The sequence below is a fragment of the Kogia breviceps genome, chromosome 8, assembly GCF_026419965.1.
Source record: "Kogia breviceps isolate mKogBre1 chromosome 8, mKogBre1 haplotype 1, whole genome shotgun sequence".
Taxonomy (NCBI): Eukaryota; Metazoa; Chordata; class Mammalia; order Artiodactyla; family Physeteridae; genus Kogia; species Kogia breviceps.
Genome location: NC_081317.1, coordinates 21243809 through 21265431, shown reverse-complemented (window position 1 = coordinate 21265431; position 21623 = coordinate 21243809). Strand labels below are relative to the sequence as shown.

At 38.2% G+C, this 21623-nt stretch overlaps 1 protein-coding gene across 8 annotated transcripts in view; it reads right to left on the bottom strand.

Annotated features, from left to right (window-relative positions):
* PTBP3 (polypyrimidine tract binding protein 3) overlaps positions 1-19681 on the bottom strand; it is a 101439-nt gene extending 81758 nt beyond the window's left edge. Inside the window, exons 1-2 of one of the 8 annotated variants that reach the window (XM_059071556.2) lie at positions 19457-19667; positions 16484-16517 (exon numbers count right to left, since the gene is read on the bottom strand). In XM_059071556.2, the coding sequence (XP_058927539.1) occupies positions 16484-16517; positions 19457-19464 (42 nt within the window). In that variant the 5' untranslated portion in view covers positions 19465-19667. Of the gene's footprint in view, positions 1-16483; positions 16518-19106; positions 19202-19456 lie in introns of those variants that run through there. The other 7 variants (XM_059071557.2, XM_067040949.1, XM_067040952.1 and 4 more) reach the window with 7 other exon arrangements.
* Between the last annotated feature and the right edge of the window lie 1942 nt (positions 19682-21623).

Genomic DNA, 21623 nt, shown 5'->3' with positions numbered 1-21623 from the left:
CTGACCAGGGACTGAAGCCAGGGCCCCCTGCATTTGGAGCGCGGAGTCTTAGCCACTGGACCACAGGGAAGTCCCTGGCTGTGTATTAAGTATCTTTAATTCAAAATAATCAACATGCCAAAGGGGCATATTTTATTCCACCTCACTCTCAAAAGGTCTGATGGCTATAAGAGATTATAGTTTAAGAGACAGATGGAAGATAAGCAGAATGAAGACTCTAAAAAAAAATGATGGAAAGCTTATTTGGATGAGTGACTATAGATGATCAACAGAAGGAAATTGTTAAAAAGTGAAAGAAAAAAGACTCTGTACCACAGGTAAACAAATTAACATTAAACAAAAAGGCTTTAACAAACCAAATCACGAAGACATCATGGGGTGGGGGTGGGGCATGAACAATACTGGATCAACAGTCTCCTTAGAAACACACAGTAAATTTACATAAGTGCAACAGTTGTTCTGTGGACTTGTTAGCTCTCTGGCTAAGTCAATACACCAGTCAGCTTCACTGCCTCAAGTATCAATTACTGAAGCTCTCTCCTGCTAAAGAATAATTAAATACACTGGGCCAACAAAGCAAAAGAATACTGTCATTAAGCAGCACAAATAAAGTGTTTTATTATCAAATTTGATGGGAAGTGGTTTTATTTAGCATTAAAGTGAGATTATTAATATAATAAAAGGCAATCCATACAACTGAGAAACAGCCAGTAAAATAACATGTAAGGAAGATTCTGAAAATAAACCATTAACTCATGGTTAAACTTTAGACCATACCTAAAATGCACCTGAAATTCAAGAAGACATCATTTGTTTTAGTCTATCAAGATACTATGACCATAAAAAAGGAGCTATCAAAAAAAACTTCACAATTTTCCAGATCTTTTTTTTAAAATAAAAGAATCTTAAATACTGAAATTAATATTCAAGTCCTACCTTAAAGCTAAGGTAGCCCCCTCTGTAAAATTTCTAGCAAAAGGTCTAGTGACCCTTTGTAAACACTTCACAGAACAGAAAACTCATGTTGAGCCTGTTCTGTTACTATGTTTTTCCATAAACAGAAAAACATATTATTATGTAGAGTCTCACCATACTATATACACTTGCTGATGACTCACCTTTATATCCCCCTCTACAGGACCTAATAATGAAATGGAATCTGTGTTCAAAACTTTTTTGCTTAAAAAAGAGTAATAATTATAAAGACAAGGGAATAAACTGAATATTCAGTAAGGGTTTCAGAGTAATTGTGAGGCAGTACTGATAACTCCAAGTGTTTTTTTTTAACATTTAGGTTTTTGTTAACATTCACCTTATTCACAGCTCCTATTGTTGCTCTAAACAAACCCAAACCCCAAAGCCTCACATATGACTTGGCGATCATATCCCCACAAACTCTTGTGGCCCCATCAACACTCTCATCTACTAAATGAGTGTGATTATCTCTAAACATATTTCTTAAAGAACAGTTACCCTAAAAAAAGAATAGTTACCAAATTATTTGTCTGTGACATTTTCCTTTCCAAAGCTGCCACTGTTGAGATTTTAAGGCAATGAGAATGAACAAGGTGGTAAAGATGGGGTAAATTCTTCAAATATACAGCTGTTACAATGTTTACAATCCCATTTATGACACGGTTTCAATAAAATGGCTTTTATTGTCTTCATTTTATATGGACATCTTAGCAATAAATAGTAAACACTTTTTTTAATGACTAGCAAAATTATACCTCCAAAAGCCTTCTAATTCATGATGTCCAATCAAAATGCCATTCATTCGAATATTTATTTAGTTCCTACTATATAGGCATAGATCATACATATTGACTTCAATACGTAAAAGTGTTTTAGCAATAATATTCACTCACTCAACAGATCCAACAAATATTTACTGAGCACCAAACTATATGCCAGGGTCTTTAAGCACTGGGGAAAATTCCAGTGAACAGACAAAAATTCCTGCCCTTATCATGTGGAGTTTACAATCTTGCAGAAGGAAACACATAACAAGCAAATTAAGAAAATTGTGTAGTATGTTTTAAAGTCATAATGTTTTTTAAAAAGGAGGATAAGGAGCAACGAGGGGTAAAGAAGAGAACTGCGATTTTTAAATAGAGTGGTCAAGGAAAGATTTAAGGGCAAGTGACATTTAAGTGTAGTCTTAAGGAGGTAAGGAGTATGCTATATAGGTATCTGAGGGAAGAATGCTGTAGGCCAAGCAAACTTAGAATGCCTTGCATGTTCTAGAAAACAGTGAGGAGGCCAACTGTGACTGAAAGAGTGTGAGCAAGGAGAGAAGAAAACTAAAGAGACAAGGAGGGTATGTCATAGCATGTGGTGCTGTGAAAGCCATTCTAAAAAATGTGACTGAGTGAAACGAGGGAAAAAGAGTTATGAACAGAGGAGTGACATGATCTGATTTACTTTTTAAAAATTTATTTTATTTATTTATTTTTGGCTGGGTTGGGTCTTCATTGCTGCGCGCAGGCTTTCTCTAGTTGTGGAGAGCAGGGGCTACTCTTCGTTGTGGTGTGTGGGCTTCTCATTGCTGTGGCTTCTCTTGTTGCGGAGCACAGGCCTTGGGCGCGCAGGCTTCAGTAGTTGAAGCATGCGGGCTCAGTAGTTGTGGCTCAAGGACTCTAAAGCACAGGCTCAGTAGTTGTGGCGCACAGGATCAGCTGCTCCGCGGCATATGGGATCTTCCCGGACCAGGGCTCGAACCCGTGCCCCCTGCATTGGCAGGCAGATTCTTAACCACTGCGCCACCAGGGAAGCCCTGATTTACTTTTTAACCCATCACCCTGGCTGCAGTGTTGAGAATAGTTTGTAATGAAGCAGAGGAAGATGCAGAGACTCCAGTAGGAAGCTATGGTGATAATCCAGATGAGGGGCAAAGGGAGTGTTACTGGGGAGAGTGGTTGAATTATGAATACACTTAGAAAGATTTGCTAATAATTAGACATGGAGTGAGAGAAAAAGAAGAAAGGATGTCCTGGATATTCCAAATAGGCCTAAATGCAGAATATTCTGTCCTATAGTCAGTGAACAGATATTTTAAATATTTTACTATACGTATTCTCCAATTCTCACACTCTGCTAAGTAGGTATTATTATCCCTCAAAGAATCAGAGGTTATATTATTTGACATAGGTTAGAGAGGGTAGGTGGTACAATTAAAATCTAGGCCTGGGCTTTCCTGGTGGCGCAGTGGTTGAGAGTCCGCCTGCCGATGCAGGGGACACGGGTTCGTGCCCCCGTCCGGGAGGATCCCACGTGCCACGGAGCTGCTGTGCCCGTGACCCAAGGCTGCTGAGCCTGCGCGTCCCGAGCCTGTGCTCCGCAACGGGAGAGGCCACAACAGGGAGAGGCCCGCAGACCACAAAAAACAAAACAACAAACCAAAAACCAAAAACAAACAAACAAAAATCTAGGCCTGGTTTATTTTTCACCTGACACACTTGTTGCTCTCCAGTCTCACAAACAAATTTCCTCTCAATATCTTATGCCAATCCTTTGATTCATTTATTCCACATCTAGACATTATTTTATATTAAAACTGTACGTGAAGATATGTACATGTAATCATCCTTTACAAGAACAAAATAAACAAAGATAGCTAATACTGACTGCTTAATATGTGCCAGTATTGTTTTATGTACTTTATCAAACATATTTCATGTAATCTAAGAAGGCTTCAAGTGTAAGACCCCATAATTTTATCTAATATCCAGAAAGAAAAAGTGCTGTCAACCAAAATGTAGTATATTATCAACACTAAGATGCACCCTGATGTCAGAAATGTTAATATGGGGAAAAAAAGGGGGGGGCCTTAGAATCAATGAACTATCAAATCGTCATAAAATGCTAAGCATTGAGCAATATTATGGTGATCAGTGTTGGCTCAAAATATTACAGCTCATACCTCATTTATTAAAAATACTAGTTCTATCCTTTTCCTTTCCACATTTTAAGTTCTAAACCTCTTTCAACTCTCTTTTTTCCCCTCAAGGTTGTAACTAATGGAAAATTAGTGCTTAACTTTGAAACCACAGGCACTATTAAACTGCTTGTGAAAAAAATCTCTGTAAGACAAGGATAAAACATCCTCTTCCAATACAGCTGCAGAAAAAGACACAATTCTGGTCATAAAACTGCTTATAAATAAATGTTATTTCTAACAAAGGTGTCCTGTGATCACCTGAATTCTGGAAAGTAGCTATGTCCCATAAAAATTACAAGGTCTGGGTTTTGGTTAGTTGTCATACTTAATAACTTACTGCCCTAGAGTAATATTATATTGACACCTATTTTCTGAAATACATATAAACTTACAAATTTTTTAATTAAGCCTATCATTGAAACTTCCCTCTTCTCACACATTCATAAACAAATCCTAACAATTTTTTAGATTCTCATAACAAAGAGTTGGAAAGCCTATTAACATTTTGTGAATGAGAAAAATAAGGCATAAATGAATTAAGTAGCTTACATAAATTACACTACAAATAGTTGGGGTCAGGATTCAAACCCAGGCAGGCCAATTTCAGAGTCAATGCTTTTAACTGCTATACTAAACTACTAAAATATTAAACCACCACTATGTTCATAATAAGAGATTAGTTACATGAGTTACAACAGATCCATGCAATGAAATACTAGACGGTTACTAAAATGATAAATGACCACACTTAACAACCTGATATAAACTCACAAGATACTGTTCATTTTTTAAGCCATATAAATTAGTTATAACGTATTATGTTTCCATTTTTGTAAAACAAATTAATAATAAATATGCACATATACTGTGAACATATATGAAAAGGTCTAAAAGCAAACTCACCTAAATTTTAGCAGGAATTATTATTTCTAGCTTTTACCTTCTCCTTTACACTTGTCACGTTTAAACATTAATTAATCAAAGGGAAATGGGCTATTTTCATTTGGGAAAAAAAATGAACTTTAAAAATTTTGCCAACATTTGTTTTAAGCTCCATACCTGGGTCTTTTGATCAAATATATTTCATGGGAATTTTTGGTCAATTCTACTGAACATATTTATCATTGCAAAAATGTTTAAAATTTTCTTAAATTTAAAATTCCTTCTTGCACCATTTAATGATCTGAAGGCACCTCTGAATTTTACAAGAGCCACACTGTATGAACACAGGCTAGTTTTCATGTTACTTTAGTTGAGAAAGAGCAGAGTGAATGGTTATGAGTCTCAATGGATCGAATTCCAACGCATCACAAAAACAGGGTTGTGGGATTTCCCTGGTGGCGCAGTGGTTAAGAATCCACGTGCCAATGCAGGGGACCCGGGTTCGAGCCGGTGCCACAACGACTGAGCCTGCGCTCTAGAGCCCACGAGCCACACCTACCGAGCCGGCGTGCCGCAGCTACTGAAGCCCGCACGCCTAGAGCCCGTGCTCTGCAATGAGAAGCCACTGCAATAAGAAGCCCGTGCACTGCAATGAAGAGTAGCCCCCACTCACAGCAACTAGAGAAAGCCCGTGCGCAGCGACAAAGACCCAACCCAGCCTAAAATTAATTAATTAAAAAACAAAACAAAACAGGGTTGTACTCCAATCTCCCCTTCACCTTAGTGAAACTACAAGTATATTTCACTGCTTTAGCAGACTGTAAGCTATGCTTCCATCTCTAACACAATGGTATACTATTTTTATCCCATAACAAACCAACGTCCAAAAATAATGGAGCTTATTAACCAAATACTGTCTGGAATATTAGTCTTCCTCAAACCAACAGACACCAAGGGGTAAATAACAGAGCATGGGGTTTTGGAAACAAACCTTTGTTTGAATCCAGCTCCTGTCACTAGGGTATTAGGTTTGACCTAGGGTATCATGTTACAGTAACACCACAGGTTTTTTTCTTCTGTAAAATTAGTCTAATATTATAATAGATATGCAAAATTTCCTTTTAAAATGACTTCTTATATACTGATACCCAGAAGGATAGGGATAAAATGCATTTTTTTAATCTGGAAGAGGGAGGCAAAAGCAGTACTGGTGAACAGAATGTTGATGTTCTGCCTACTTATCCGATCAATAATTAAGAGAGATCTTGAAATCTATGACTAGTTATGGATGTGGCTATTTCTTCTTTCACCTAAAACTGCTATACACTCCTCGGGACTCACAGGAGTCCTCTCCTGAATGCAGATTTCCTATGTTTTGGATAAAAAAAGTGCAGAACTGTGCACAGAAATATGCTGTCTTTTACATCAGAAGAGGAAGAAAAAATATGTACAGTTGCCTATATTTGCATTAAAAAGGTACTAGAAGGGTAAAAAAAACTAATAAAATTGTTATCTTTGGGGAAAAGACAAGAAGGGGGACAACAATGTGAATGAGAAATCTCCCCCCACACACAGTTGAATTTATTTTTTGGTGAATTACTTCTGCCCTCTTAACTTTTATTCATGAATTTAACTTTTACTTTTATCAAATACGTGTACTATAACAAATTTTACAAAATAAGTCTATATGGTAAAAGCAAATCTCTCCACCCAAACAGAATCTTTAAAGAGTTCTTATTCTAATGGTTGCCACCACAACATTAGATAATAAGCTTCAATCACTACTTTTAAGTTATCAACTTTAAAAATAAACTGGCTGGTTTTCCCTGGTGGTGCAGTGGTTGAGAATCTGCCTGCCAACGCAGGGACACGGGTTCGGGCCCTGGTCTGGGAAGATTCCACATGCCGTGGAGCAACTAAGCCCGTGAGCCACAACTACTGAGCCTGCGTGTCTGGAGCTCGTGCTCCGCAACAAGAGAGGTCGCGATGGTGAGAGGCCCATGCACCGCAATGAAGAGCAGCCCCCACTCGCCGCAACTAGAGAAAGCCCTCGCACAGAAACGAAGACCCAACACAGCCAAAAATTAAACAAATAAAAATTTATATTAAAATAAATAAATTAAGTAAATAAACTGGCTGACCTCTAATACGAAAACTTAGTTTATCTCTTATAATTCCTTTATCTGTTCTCTCAATGTTTGAAATATATTCTCTTAATTTTAATTCTTGTGTAAGTATCTTTGAACTTTAAATACTACACTTGCATCTTTACTGCTTGTTTTGTCAATGTGACATTACCTCTTGATTCTCCATTTCGAAAGAAAGCTTTTGGGGCTAGTAACCTGTTCCCTCCCTCCCTTCCTCTGCCAGCTTCATTTTTACTTTTATTGGTATGCTTGTTACATTCTGCCCTCCAACAATAGCATTCTGGGCTTTATCCATTCCTGTCCTGTCCAAAGGTTGACTCAAAGTTGAAAATCAATAAACAGCATTTACACTTTTATTACTATATAAACATTGTTCAAGGAAACATAATCCTGGAACACTTCACTTTTTACTCTATGCGTCTAATGTCACAACCTTAGAACCATTTGAAAAAGACTATCCTTAGAATCAAGATCAAATGGATTCTTTATTATACTCTACCAATTTCTTAACATCACGCTACATTCTAATTTGGTTCATAATTAAACATTTTTATTTATTTATTCATTCATTCATTTTTGCTTTCCGTGACATTTTAAAACTGTCTTTATTTTCCTCACACTATTATCCTTTATTATATCATCATATTTTCCCCAAACTCTTCATGGCACCACTCATTCTATGTAGTCCTCATTTTTCTTCCTAAGATCTCCTTCCTAAAACCCTCTTTTCTCCTGCTTCAATCTACAATGACTGCTTTCTAGGACTTCTGAATTGCTATTAACTTAAGTCTTCTTTTCACTTTTCATCTGGGTTGGCTCAACTTTTTCCTGAACTTCTGTCTTTCTTGTCCTTAGTTCACATTATTATTTTGCTGGAGTACAACCTTAAACAACTACCTAAATGATGGTAAACACCAAGGTAAACTTTCTGGGTCCATGCATGTCTGAAAAGTCTATCCTCATAATTAATCATTTGACAGCAAAGAATTCTGGATTAAAAATTATATTTTCCAGGCTTCCCTGGTGGCGCAGTGGTTGAGAATCCACCTGCCGATGCAGGGGACACGGTTTCATGCCCTGGTCCGGGAGGATCCCACGTGCTGCGGAGCGGCTGGGCCCGTGAGCCATGGCCGCTGAGCCTGCGCGTCCAGAGCCTGTGCTCCGCAACGGGAGAGGCCACAACAGTGAGAGGCCCGCATACCGCAAAAATATATATATATATATATATATATATATAAATAATTATATTTTCCTAAGAAAATTAGGAAAAGATTCACCATTTTCATCTAGCATATAGTAGGGCTGGTAAGATGCCAGTCTGACATTCATTTCTTTGAAGTTGACTTGTTTTCTGCCCCCACCTCCCCAGAAGCTTTCTGAATCATCTCCTCATTGGTGGGACTCTAAAATTTCACAATAACATATCTAGGTGATAGGCCTTTGTACTCACTGTACTAGGTAATAAATAGGTGGGTCTGAAGCCTGAAACTAGAATGAGTTGGTCTGAAGCCTGAAGCTACCACTGTCCTTTGTACTTCCTGTACTGAGTAATAAATAGGTTGGTCTGAAGCCTGAAGCTAACATGAATTGTTAACTCCCATCTCCAAAACCAACCATGGAGAAGCTGTAGAAGCTGAAGGGATATGTGGATCTCAGGAACCAAAATAATGTGAGAAAAACCTTGATGAAATGTAAGGAAAAAAGATAAATCAACAGTTGAATTGAAATTTTAATACATTTCTCTTAGAAAGTAATAGACCAAACATAAAAAATATAACCAGAAAAAAAATACAGTCAATAACTTGAACTAATAGATACATTGAATGCAGAACCAGACATCCAGCTAAGAATAAACATTTATAAAAACAGATATTGTATCAGGTTGGCAAACTTTATATGTAAAGGGCCAAATAGTAAGGGATTTTAAACTTTGTGGGCCATACAGTCTCTGTCATAACTCACAAAACCAGTCACAGACAATGTGAAAATGAATGAGCATTGCTGTGTTCCAATAAAACTTTAATTATAGACACTGAAATTCGAATCTCATCCATTTTTCACCTGTTACCAAGTATTAATCGTTGGATTTCTTTCAAGCATTTAGAAGTATAAAGACCATTTTAGATTGCAGGATGTATAAAAACAGATGGCAGTGAGCCCTATTTAGCCCTTGGGCCATAGTTTGCCAACTCCCGTATTAGTTCATAAAAGAAGTCTTAATATGTCCAAAGGAATATACTGAACATACTATGTTGTCTGCCATAAAATTAGAAACAAAATTAAAGAGTGGCTAATGTTTGGGAACTAAACTTTTATTTATTTATTTATTTTTTGCAGTAGACAGGCCTCTCACCGTTGTGGCCTCTCCCGCCGCGGAGCACAGGCTCCAGACGCACAGGCTCAGTGGCCATGGCTCACAGGCCTAGCCACTCCGCAGCATGTGGGATCCTCCGGGACCGGGGCATGAACCCGTGTCCCCTGCATTGGCAGGTGGACTCTCAACCACTTTGCCACCAGGGAAGCCTGGGAATTAAACTTTTAAAGCCACTAAATAATCCTGGAGTTAAAAAGGAAACTTTTTCAAAAATATACATGCACCCCAATGTTCCTAGCAGCACTATTTACAAGAGCCAAGACATGGAAGCAACCTAAATGTCCATCAACAGATGAATGGATTAAAAAGTTGTGATATATATACATAGGAATATTACTCAACCATAAAAAAGAATGAATTAATGCCATTTACAGTAACATGGATGGACCTAGGGATTATCACACTAAAATGAAGTCAGAAAAAGACAAATATCCTATGATATCACTTACATGTGTAATCTAAAAAATGATACAAATGAACTTATTTAAGAAACAGAACAGACTCACAGACATAGAAAACAAACTTATGGTTACCGAAAGGGAAAAGAGGAGGGAGGGATAAATTAGGAGTCTGGGATTGGCAGATACAAATTACTATATATAAAACAGATAAACAAAAGGCCCTACTGTAGAGCACAGGGAACTATATTCAGTATCTGTAATAAACTATAATGGAAAAGAATCTGAAAAAGAGAATATATATACATATATATAAATAAACATATATATGTAACTGAATCACTTTGCTGTATACCAGAAACTAACACAACATTGTAACTCAACTATACTTTAAAAATAAATAAATAAATAAAGGAAATTTTTAAAGAATCGTTAAGTAGAATATAAAAATACTTAGATATAATAAAAATGAAATCACAAATCCAAAACTTGTGGGATCCAGCTTCAGTACTTTAAGATAAATTTATAGTTGTAAATACATTTATGAGAAAACAGCAGATTTTAAAATATGTGAGTTAATTATTAACTCAAAAAAGAAAAACAACAGAGCAAAAGAGCAAATCCAAATCCTAAAATTACTGTGAGAGGAATAAAAAACCTGAATTGACCATAAGAATTAAAGATAGTGAAGTAGGGGCTTCCCTGGTGGCACAGTGGTTGAGAGTCCGCCTGCCGATGCAGGGGACACGGGTTCATGCCCTGGTCCGGGAGGATCCCGCGTGCTGCGGAGCAGCTGGGCCTGTGAGCCATGGCCGCTGGACCTGTGCATCTAGAGTCTGTGCTCTGCAATGGGAGAGGCCACAACGCTGAGAGGCCCGCATATCACACACACAAAAAAAGAAATCCCAAGATTTGGCTTTGAAAACCCCCAAATATTTAGAAATTAAATCACGCTTATAAGTAATCATTGATAGGGCTTCCCTTGTGGCGCAGTGGTTGAGAATCTGCCTGCCGATGCAGGGGACACGGGTTCGAGCCCTGATCTGGGAAGATCCCACATGACGAGGAGCAACTAGGCCCGTGAGCCACAACTACTGAGCCTGCGCTCTGCAACAAGAGAGGCCACAACAGTGAGAGGCCTGTGCACTGCGATGAAGAGTGGCACCCGCTTGCCACAACTGGGGAAAGCCCTCACACAGAAACGAAGACCCAACACAGCCAAAAATAAATAAACAAACCAATGAACCGACAATAAATAAATAAATAAATAAATAAAATCTTTTTTAAAAAATAATAATAATCATAGGTAAAAAGAGAAATCACACTAAGAGTAGAAAATACTTTGAACTGAGTGAAAATTAAAACCCAGCACACCAAATTTTGTGTGAAGCAATGAAAGAAAAAAATCTGAACAGTACAATATCTATTTTTTAAAACTGAATTCATAATTAAAAACCTTCCTGCAAAGAAAATGCACCCACAAATGGCTACACTGATGAATTCTATCAAACATTTAAGGGAAAAGTACTACCAATCTTATACAAACTCTCATCAACAGACTGGACATGGCTGAAAAAAGAATTATGAGCTTGAAGACATTTCAACAGGAGCTTCCTAAACATAAATGCAAAGAGAAAAAAGAATTGGGAAAAAAAAAAGAAAGAAAGAGAAAAAGAGAGAGTGAAGCAGAAAAAAACATTTCAAAGTAATGAATGACCAAGAGCTTTCCATAATCAATGATAGAGACCAAACCACAAACCCAGGATCTCAGAGAAGACCAAGTAGGATAATACCAAAAAATATGCACTTCAGCAGATCATTCAAACTGCAGAAAACCAAAACCAAAGAGAAAATCTTGAGGAAAAAAAAAAACTCCTTACCTACAGAGGACTAAGGATAAGAATTACAGAGGTTTCTTTCTCATCAGAAACCATGGAAGCAGGAAGAAAGTAGAGTGGAATATTTAAAGAGTTAATGGAGAAAAAAAAACCCACCAACCTAGAATTATATATGAAAAGAATCCTTCAAAAGTAAAAGAGTACCATTGTAAAGCAATTATACTCCAATAAAGATGTTAAAAAAAAAAAAGTAAAGGAAAAATAAAGACTTCTTCGGACAAAAACCAAGGAAATGTATTATCAGTAGATCTGCCCTACAAAAAATGTTAAAAGAAGGTCTTTGGGGAGAAGAAAAATTATATAGATCAGAACTCAGATCTACATAAGGAAAGGAAGACTGTTGGAGAAGGAATAAATGAAGGTATTTTATACTTCTTATTCTTAATTGATCTAAAAAGGCTGTTTATTTAAAGTAATAATAGTAACAATGTATTGGGTGATTACTGCATATGGTTAAGTAAAATGTAGGATAACAGTGTCCTAAGGGACAGGAAGGAGAAATTGGAAATGTTCTATTTAAGGTACCTGCACTACACATGAAACAGCATAGCATTATTTGAAGGTGGACTTAAAATGAGCTGTAAATGTATACTGCAACCATTAAAAAATTTTTTTAAAGAGGTATAAGATGCTAACAGAAGAAATAAATGGAATCATATAAAATGCTCAATTAAAACCAGAGAAGGCGGGCTTCCCTGGTGGCACAGTGGTTGAGAGTCCGCCTGCCAATGCAAGGGACACGGGTTCGTGCCCTGGTCTGGGAAGATCCCACATGCCGCGAAGCGGCTGGGCCCGTGAGCCATGGCCGCTGAGCCTGCTCGTCCGGAGCCTGTGCTCTGCAACGGGAGAGGCCACAACACTGAGAGGCCCGTGTACCGAAAAAATAAAAAAAATTTAAAAAGAATAGGCAAAAAAGTTAACATTCATAAAAGAAGTTAAGTGAATGGCTAATAAGTACATGAAACGGTACACAACACCAGTCATCAGGTCAATGGAAATTAAAACTATAATGAGATGCTACTAGGCATTCTAGTTATACTTACTAGAATTCCTAACAGTAAAGTGTTGGCAAGGATGTGGGGCAATCTGAACTTGAATGCAAAGCGGCTCCAAGTATAAAGTGGTACGTTTTAAAAAATAACCAAGTTAAACATACACATATCCAATTTTACTAAGCATAGTGTACAATGAAACACACATTTACCCAGAGACATACACAAATGTTTACAGTCGCTTTATTCATAATAGCTCAAATCTGAAAAGAACCCAAATGCCCACCAACATGAGAATGGATTTTTAAATATTGTGATATATTCACACAATGGAATACTGTCGTTAATAAATAAGAAAGAACTACTGATACATAGAACATAGATAAATCTAAAAATCCATTTTGCTGAGTAAAAGCCAGGCATCAAAGAGCTTATGCTGTATATATGGAGTATGAATATTTATTTCATTTATATGAAAATCAAACACTCAAAATTAATCTGTGGTGACAGAAATCAAAAGAGCTGCCTAGACTGGGTCTAGAATAGGGCAACAGGAAACAGGGATACATTTGTCAAAATTTATTGCACTGTACCCTTAAGACCTGGGCATTTCACTCTATGTAAGTTACTGCTCAGTTTAAAAAAAAAAAAAAGATTTCTGGCAAAGGTCTTTTCTGTAGTTCAAACACAGCAAGCAGTAGGTGCATTTTCTCTGCAAGGGGTCAGAAAGTAAATATTTCAGAATTTGCGGTCATATGGTCCCTGTTATAACCCTTCTGTCATTGTATCGTTAAAGTATCCAGACAATATGGAAACAAATGAGCAAGGCTGTGTTTCACTAAAACTATTTACAAAAACAGGTGGCAAGCTGGATTTGGTCCATAGGCTGTAGTCTGCTAACTCCTGGTGGAGCAATAGAAAATCAATCTTCAAAATTAATTTAAATACACTGCAGTGTTTTTTCCTATATAGTGACAGGCATGATAATTATTAGAAGCCAATTATAGTCCTTCCTAAATTTGTAGGTTTTTCTATACTCATCTAATCATTTAAAATAGAAAGATAAACTAGAAAATGCCTGAAATATATTTAATATGGAAGATCATCATTTAAAAAAATCATTTAATGGCCACTATAGTATTCTGAAAAATTATCCAGGAATGTGAGAAATATTTGAGTTTTAGATACACTAGCTAGTAATAATTAAAGTATGAACTAGAAATTTAAAATACACTTAGTTACACACACAAAAAGCTATGTTACCCACAATGCTGATGCTTTGATTTATCTGGTATAATAAAGTTCTTGAAACTTGCCCAGCATCAATCATCATCACCTGGTTTGTTCTTTATTTAAAAGAATTGAAAATTAAGAACAGCAATTATTTCTCGCTGTTTTTAAAAGCATTTCAGAATACAAAATAACATATGGAAATAAAATATTTTATGAGAAGTACCAAAAGCTAATTTTTTGCCGAATTTAGGCAAGGCTCAAAAACTGATACCCTGCAAAGAACATCCAGGGTATACAAGTAGGTATAAATAAATCTCAAATAGAGCACAGCCCTAAGCTGCCTGAAAATGTTTATCCATCTTCAAGAAAATTCTAATCTAAAAAAAGAATTTAATTCCCTCTCACCATGGTATATACCTATTAGAAGAAACACTAGCAAAATCAGAAGGCTTGGGCTCCAGTATAAGTTTGCCACCTAACTGTGTGAGAATTTGGCATCCATTCATTAATCAAGCATTTCTGAGAGATTACTATGTGCCAGACACTGGAAACACAGTAGTGAAGGAAATATCAAAAATTTCTGCCCTCACGACACATTCTAGTGAGTCACTTAATCTCTAAAGACAATTCAGTTTTTTCACTAAGGTAATGGACTTCATATTTAAGGTCAATTCTCTAAAATAAAATCCATATTACTTTCTGCATCCGGGAAAGCAACTGATGGAGCATAACCTGAAATCCACTGGCTAAAACTATTTCTTGTGTCATTATGTTCAGACAGTAAATAAAAGTAAGTGACATTCTTGAAGAACTTATTTAAATTCGCTAATTTTGGTTTATACAATCTAGAGGAAATATAAGCCTTATTGGCCTATTGGTAAGTAAACTTCCTTGGATGGGATCCAAGAAAGAAGCAGAACAATCTTATGAGAATTTTCTTCATATAATGAATAATTTTACAGACATTTCCAGTATTGCCAAATGAATCAACTAATCAGCTTATCCTTTCTTCAGAGTAGGATCTGATCTTTGTTTCCAAAGTGCTTGCTGCAACACAGGTAGTCAGAGATCCTAATTGCATATTCAAATCTAGTTCCTGAGCCTTACATTTAAATTTTTCTCTTATCTATCATCAAGATATATTTTTCCCCCAAATAAAACAGGCATGACAGTCCTTCAAGCATAACTCCTCAACTCCCAAATGTAAGTTTTTTAAATGTTTCATTTATTCATTTTTCCCAGATAAATTCTAGAATCACAAATTACATTTCTGGTAAGACCAAAACAACTCTCACTTTAAATATCCCTTCCCTCACAGGCCCCTACGGAGACATCAAAAGGGATCCAAGACATAAGCCTGCGGTTTCTAATCTATGAGTATCATTCCCAAATGAGAAATTGACATAAGTATCTACCCCCAAAAAAGTATATCCCACCAAGAGGTTTCTCCATTTATTTTCAACTCATAAAATATGTTCGAAGTTTGCCAAAGCAAGCTAACTCCATCCAACTTCAAAAGACAGTATAAGCAGTAGTCCCCAATTATGCTAATCTTGAACATCCTATTGTTAGTCTAAAACTCTGCTATCTTTACGCTTATATTTTAAGATGTTTTAGGAATATGAGCACCACCATCAGATCCAATAAAACCAAATGCAGAAGTGTTGAAATTGTTAGCTAGAGATGATGGACAGAAAGCAGCAAAACAACTTCACATAAAATACATATAATATACACATGAATTATTTCCATTTTCTACAGTAATATGAACTGTAAGTGGTCTCTAAAACTAGATTCTCAACTCAGCTGCATCAAATACCAAATTGCTAAAAGAAACCTTAAAACTTCCATTTATATTTTAAAAGCCTCGTATTGATGAACTCAATTTGTATTTTAGAATCCAATAAATGAGAAGACTTTGATAAAACTGAAATGACTTATAACTTAGAAGAATCATTACTGTAAAATATTAATTATCCAGCTCTCCCACTGTTCACCTTTTAGACAGTACCCTCATTGCTGGCAGCGAGGTACAATGAAAAAAAAAGGTCAGGTTTGGAACCAGAAAGACATGGGTTTGAACTCTGGTGCGCCACACCTTGAACACAAACTTTCTGAACCTATTTCTTCATCTCTAAAATGGGAATATTAATACCTACCTTGAAGAACTGTTTCAATTATTAGTGAAATATATGTAAAGCATCTTGCATATAATAGGAAATGAAGAAACTTTAGCTGCTATTATTATTTTATTACTCATAAATGCATCCAAGACAAAAGAAAGGACATGGCAGGAAAATAAATCAGAGCCTAGGTTACATGTAACTGCTAAAACAACAAAAGCAAATAAATACCCTGATAGTTCAAGTGAAATTTTGGGCTAAATTTTTCGTTCACATTTTACATAAACAAGATAATATTGTAACCACTCTTTATAAACACATAAAATCCAAAATTAGCTACAGGTCTACTTACGTTGGAGCTAAATAAAAATGAAATTTTATTATCATACAATAAAGCAGATAATTCTATGAACAGGTGAGATGATTTCACCATTGGAAAAAAATGCCAAAACTAAGATTTAAAAATGCTTATGAAAGGATATTAAAAGATTCCTACCTTTAAACCGACTGCTATAAGATCTGTAACAACACTGTATGGAAAAAGTAAAAAGAGAAAATGGAAAACAAAGTTAGAGAACAAGTTTTAAAAAGACAGAGATAATAAGATAAAGAAAAAAAGAAAAAGCATTATAATAACAAATAATAAAAATAAGAATGTGATGAGTTGTGAAATGTTAATACAAAGAAAAGTGATGGGACAGTCTAGCAACAGCATAGTGTAAAAGCAAAGCTTTAATAGCAATGTAAGAAACAAATAATAAATCAAATTCTCTTTTGGTATTTAGAAAAATGTAGTTGTGCTTCAATAAAATGAGTACGTGTTTATCCATTTACCTCTATTTAACAAAGCCAAACCAAAACTTTAAATCACCGAAGTTCATTCTTTTAAATCACTTGTATGAATTATCCTATTTAAAGTTTTAAATGAAACAAAACCAGTTAGTGGATTTTACAGAAATAGACGGTAACTTGCAAATTTGCATCTACCACCCAAAGGGCTCACCAAAATATAGCTAAGACAGTCTCTCAGAATTAAAGACACAAACATCAAACTTCAGACATCAAAATGTTCAAAGATTTGCTTTAAAAAAAATTCTACCACATCAAAACTGTGTTTAAGTATCAGGAGGAAATACACACACACACACACACACACACACACACACACACACACAACAGTTGGGATTTGAGGTGGAACTAGAAAGATATGTTGACTGGGGGTTAGTTTTTTAACTATCCAAAATAATGAAAAAGGACCTTTTTCAGGCTATGGAAGAATGTAGAAATTTAAGTAGCCTCCTAAAAGCATAAACTCACTGTGTTCAAAACCATATCCCATAACACCAAGATGTAAAAACCCACATAGTTCTGCCAAGCAAAAATCCATCTCTTCCAACCCCCCAAAAAACTGTCTTCAATTAAGTTTGTCTCCATATCTCCTAAAAGAAAGCTATAATAAAATTCTATATATTGTTAATAACCTACATCATCATTACTTAATAAAAGTAAACAAGTTTGTTTAATGATGCAAATTTAATTGTTTTAAACAATAACCATGTAGAGTTAAAATTTTTTCTTTTGAAACTTAAATTTTGTTTGAAATTAAAATGTGATAACTGACATTTGTGCATAAAAAATTAGATTGTGTAATATGTACTATGGTATTGGTCCCGATGCAAAGAGTAAATCAGGCTGCTACTTGAACTCCCAAATGAACTTACCTTCCAGTATGTCTTACTGCCCCACATATTTAAACCAATAAACTCATTCTTAGCTTCCAAACCACATTTAGGGTGCAGAGAAAGTTAACTTCTTAAACACTATCTGAAAGAGTAAGTCTGCACTTCACAGTTGCCCAAGAGTTTAACAGCCAAGACGCATAAGCCAAGAGTCCTCTTTCTTATCACTATAAATTTTCCAATACAAAAAGCTAGTCTGCTTCCATATCTCAAGTCAAACCACTCAGTCAAGACAATTCACTCACTACACAATAGTGAAATACTACTTCCACAGCCTTTCTCAACTGAAATATTGGCGTAATTATACAAATAATTAAGATAGCAAAATTCTGCACACATATAAAGTGTAATTGAAAAAGGTGGTGTGAAATGAGTTTTCAACAATGTTCCCAGAGAAGCTTCAATTAAACAATAAAAATAGATTCAATTAAATTTTAAAAATACTTTGGAGAACATCACCACTACAAATGAAATCTAAAATTCCACTTTGTCTAACGTCTGTAACAGTGTGCAATGTACATTCAAATGAGTTAATCCCATATATTATCATACAGACTTATTATAAAACTAGGATAAACGAAATCTAATGAAGGCAAAAATTGTTCGAAGATTCCATCGTCTTTACACAGCATAATTACAATCAACTATATGGCAACATGTACGCGGCTTTACTGTTCAAGCAAGTTCCGTATACTCCACAACCAAGAGGTCTACAAAAATCTTGTCATCAAAATCAAGTAAAAGGCCAAACAAAATCTCAAGTGCATACCGAAAATAAATAAGTGGATTTGCAGGCTCTAATAGAGGTGGGGTTTTTTTTTTTTTGGATCTTGATGCACATAGGTTACGACCTTCAACTAATTCACCAAGATCCTAATCTAGTTGTTTTCTTAATCATTCAAATATCTGCCTGGTCCCACCCCATAATCCTGGGTCCCCAGAGAAATATTTATATCGGTGATCCTAAATCTTTATATTGGCCACAGACCTCATTCACTTTTAAAGCGTTTCAAAGCTCCCCGAAAATCGCACTTATGCAATATTTTGCATACATCGCAGGGAATTCACAAGTTTCTTGGGGGGCGGGGGGTTGGTAGGGGCACGCGTCCCTGGTCACCGAGTCCAGACGCCTGGTGTACCGTAATCGTTAACAGAGCTCCCAGCACAAGCCTGGAGACCGCGTGGGACCCCGGCTCCGGGACCGGGTCGCCGTCCAGACGTGTACCTGCGCGTGCCCTCGCCGTCCGCCACTCCGCGACCACTCGCCTCCCCGCCAGAGGAAGCTCCAGCGCCCGCCCCACCTCCCCGGTAAACAGCAACTCTCCGAGCGGGAGGACGCCCGCCCCGAGCGCCGCCTCCGCCTCCCCCAGCGCCGCGCACCATTTTCTGAGAGGAAGTGTCTGGAGGCCGGGCCGGGCTCCCCGGACTCTCGGGCAGAGGGCGGACCTCGGCACCCGCGGGCCGCACCAGGCTTTCCTCCGCTTCCTTAGGCGAGGGTGTGAAGAGGCGGACATTACGGGGGCGCCGCGAAAGGGAAGGAGAGGCTGCGGCGGACCGCCCCTCCGGGACTCGGGACTCCCCGAGGAGGCGCCCGGAAGCCCCGCCGTGGGGCTCGGCCCGGGCCGCTCCCTGGGCCGCCGGCGCCGCACCCGGCTCCCCCGCTCCGGCGCGTCCGGCCGAGAGCCGAGAAGAAGCGGGCAAGCACAGCCCGGTGGCCGCCGAGCACTTACCCATCCATGGCCCACACGGAGGAGCGCACAGTGCAGAGACTGACGGGCCCACCGCGAACGGAAGGAGTAGACAGCGGCAGCAGGGCGGCTCCGGGTACCGGCAAGCTGCGCTTCTCCGGAGCTCCGGCCGGTCGAAGGTGGAAAGAGAGTGGAAAGCAGGGGCGGAGACCAGCGACGCTCCCGCCACCGCCGTGCCCCCGCCTTCCCCCTCCCCGAGCGCGTCCCCGCCTCGCCTCACCCCGCCCCTCAGCGTCGACGCCCTCCCTGGGCCCCGCCCACAGCCGCCCTCCGGCTCTGCTCCAGGGCGCCCTCTTCCTGCGGCCGCCCTAAGACTCCGCCTCCGGGTGCCCCGCCCCGGCGCGCGCGCCCCGCCCCCTCCTCCCTCCTGCGCTCACGGGAGCGCGCGCCTTGTGCTTCCCGCTTCGACGCCCCACCCGCGCTTCCGAGGGCTCCGCCGGCCTTCCGGCTTCTGCGCCCGGGGCGGCCTAGCTGGGACACCTCCCTCTACCGGCGGGAAAAGCGTTGGGGACCCGACTCCGGAGAGTAGGTAGGAGTGTCCCGCGAGGGCACCAGAACCGCCGCGGAATTGGCCCGGGTGGGCAAGGCTGTTGGTGGCTCGGCCTGGAGCAGGGAGGCCCGGCGCGGGCTGTGGTCTTCGGAGCCCCAGGCCTTGCAGCCCCAGGAAGCGCCAGTCACCCGCCCGGTGACCCTCACCGGCTCGATAGGTGTGGTTGGGATGAAGATGAAAGAAGGCAAAGAGATTGCCCCGAACTTGAGAATATTTGTGTTTTTATACAGTTTTAGTCTCTGAGTGCTTTTCGACCTCGACTGTGTGGGATCGAATTTATGGGAAACATTCATCGCACAATATGGAATGGCCACTGTATTGCTAGCATTTTATAAGAGTTTCCACATTTTCCCTGTAAAACAGCAACAAAAACCTATGAGGGAGTGCTTATTCTCGTTTTTCAGATGAAAATTTAGACATTAATAGAATGATTTGCCTACAGTTTCACACCAGCTAAATAAAGCCCTTTCCTTTTAGTCTGAGCAAAATTATAAGCATGTAACTAGTGGCAACTCGCTTTTTTCCCCTTTTATATTCTGTTTGGTTCCGAAATTTAATGATTTTTCAATTCAGAGATCGCCAAAACGTGAGCCACTAAACGCTGTCCACCAAATTCTTAACCTCCTGAGTAGAAAGAGGGGGCCGCTCCCTCTCATCCTCATTTGAAAAGCCAGTAACAAGAAACTCAATCATCTATCCTTGCTACTATGCCGCTTTTTAAAGTGGGTGCTACCTAAAAGATTTAAACTGTCGATTCATCCATCATTCACTTAATACTTATTTACTTACTCTGTGCCAGGCACTGCAGGGCTATCCAAGAAAATCAGGTACCAGCCTTTGCGGTTGCATGGATTCCTTCCTTAGTTTATTTATTATTTATTTATTGGCAAAACAGTTTTCAAACAGCTCGGGTATCTTATTCAGAGAGATCATTTTTAAAATACTGTATCTAACCTAAATCACTTTCCAAAAGGTCAAATATATTTTGTATGTTAAATCTAAATACTAATTGCAGTGGTAAACATTGCCAACCTACATTGCTAGATGGATATTAAAAATATCAGCAAGATAAATAGCTGATGTGGTCTTGCTATTGTTGTTTTGGGGATATATTCTGTTGATGAAATTTCCTTAATTTTTTTTTTTTAGCTACACAAGTAATATGCATACATGCTTATTTGGAAAATTCAAACAATATTAAATATTAAAAAGTTATAATTATTTTTCTTCACAAGCCACCCACTGCCCACGATAACCAGTGTAACAATTGTGTGTGCATCCTTCCAGGACCCTCACCGGTTTTTGCTTTTCTCCCGTAAAAATCCTGGAGATTTTTTTTTTCATGTCAGTACTTTTCATTTACTTAATTCTTTTTAATACTGCATAGTATTTCATAATTTCATGTGCCATAATTTTATTTAACCTTTTCCAAAATAGTGGAAATTTAGTTTGTAATTACTCAAAATAATTAACAGTATTGCAGAGAACATCATGTATGTATGAACATCTTTGCACACATATAATTATATCTGAGGAATAGATTGCTAGAAGTAGAATTGTTGAACAAAGGGTATAAGCATTTTCAGATTTCATAAATAT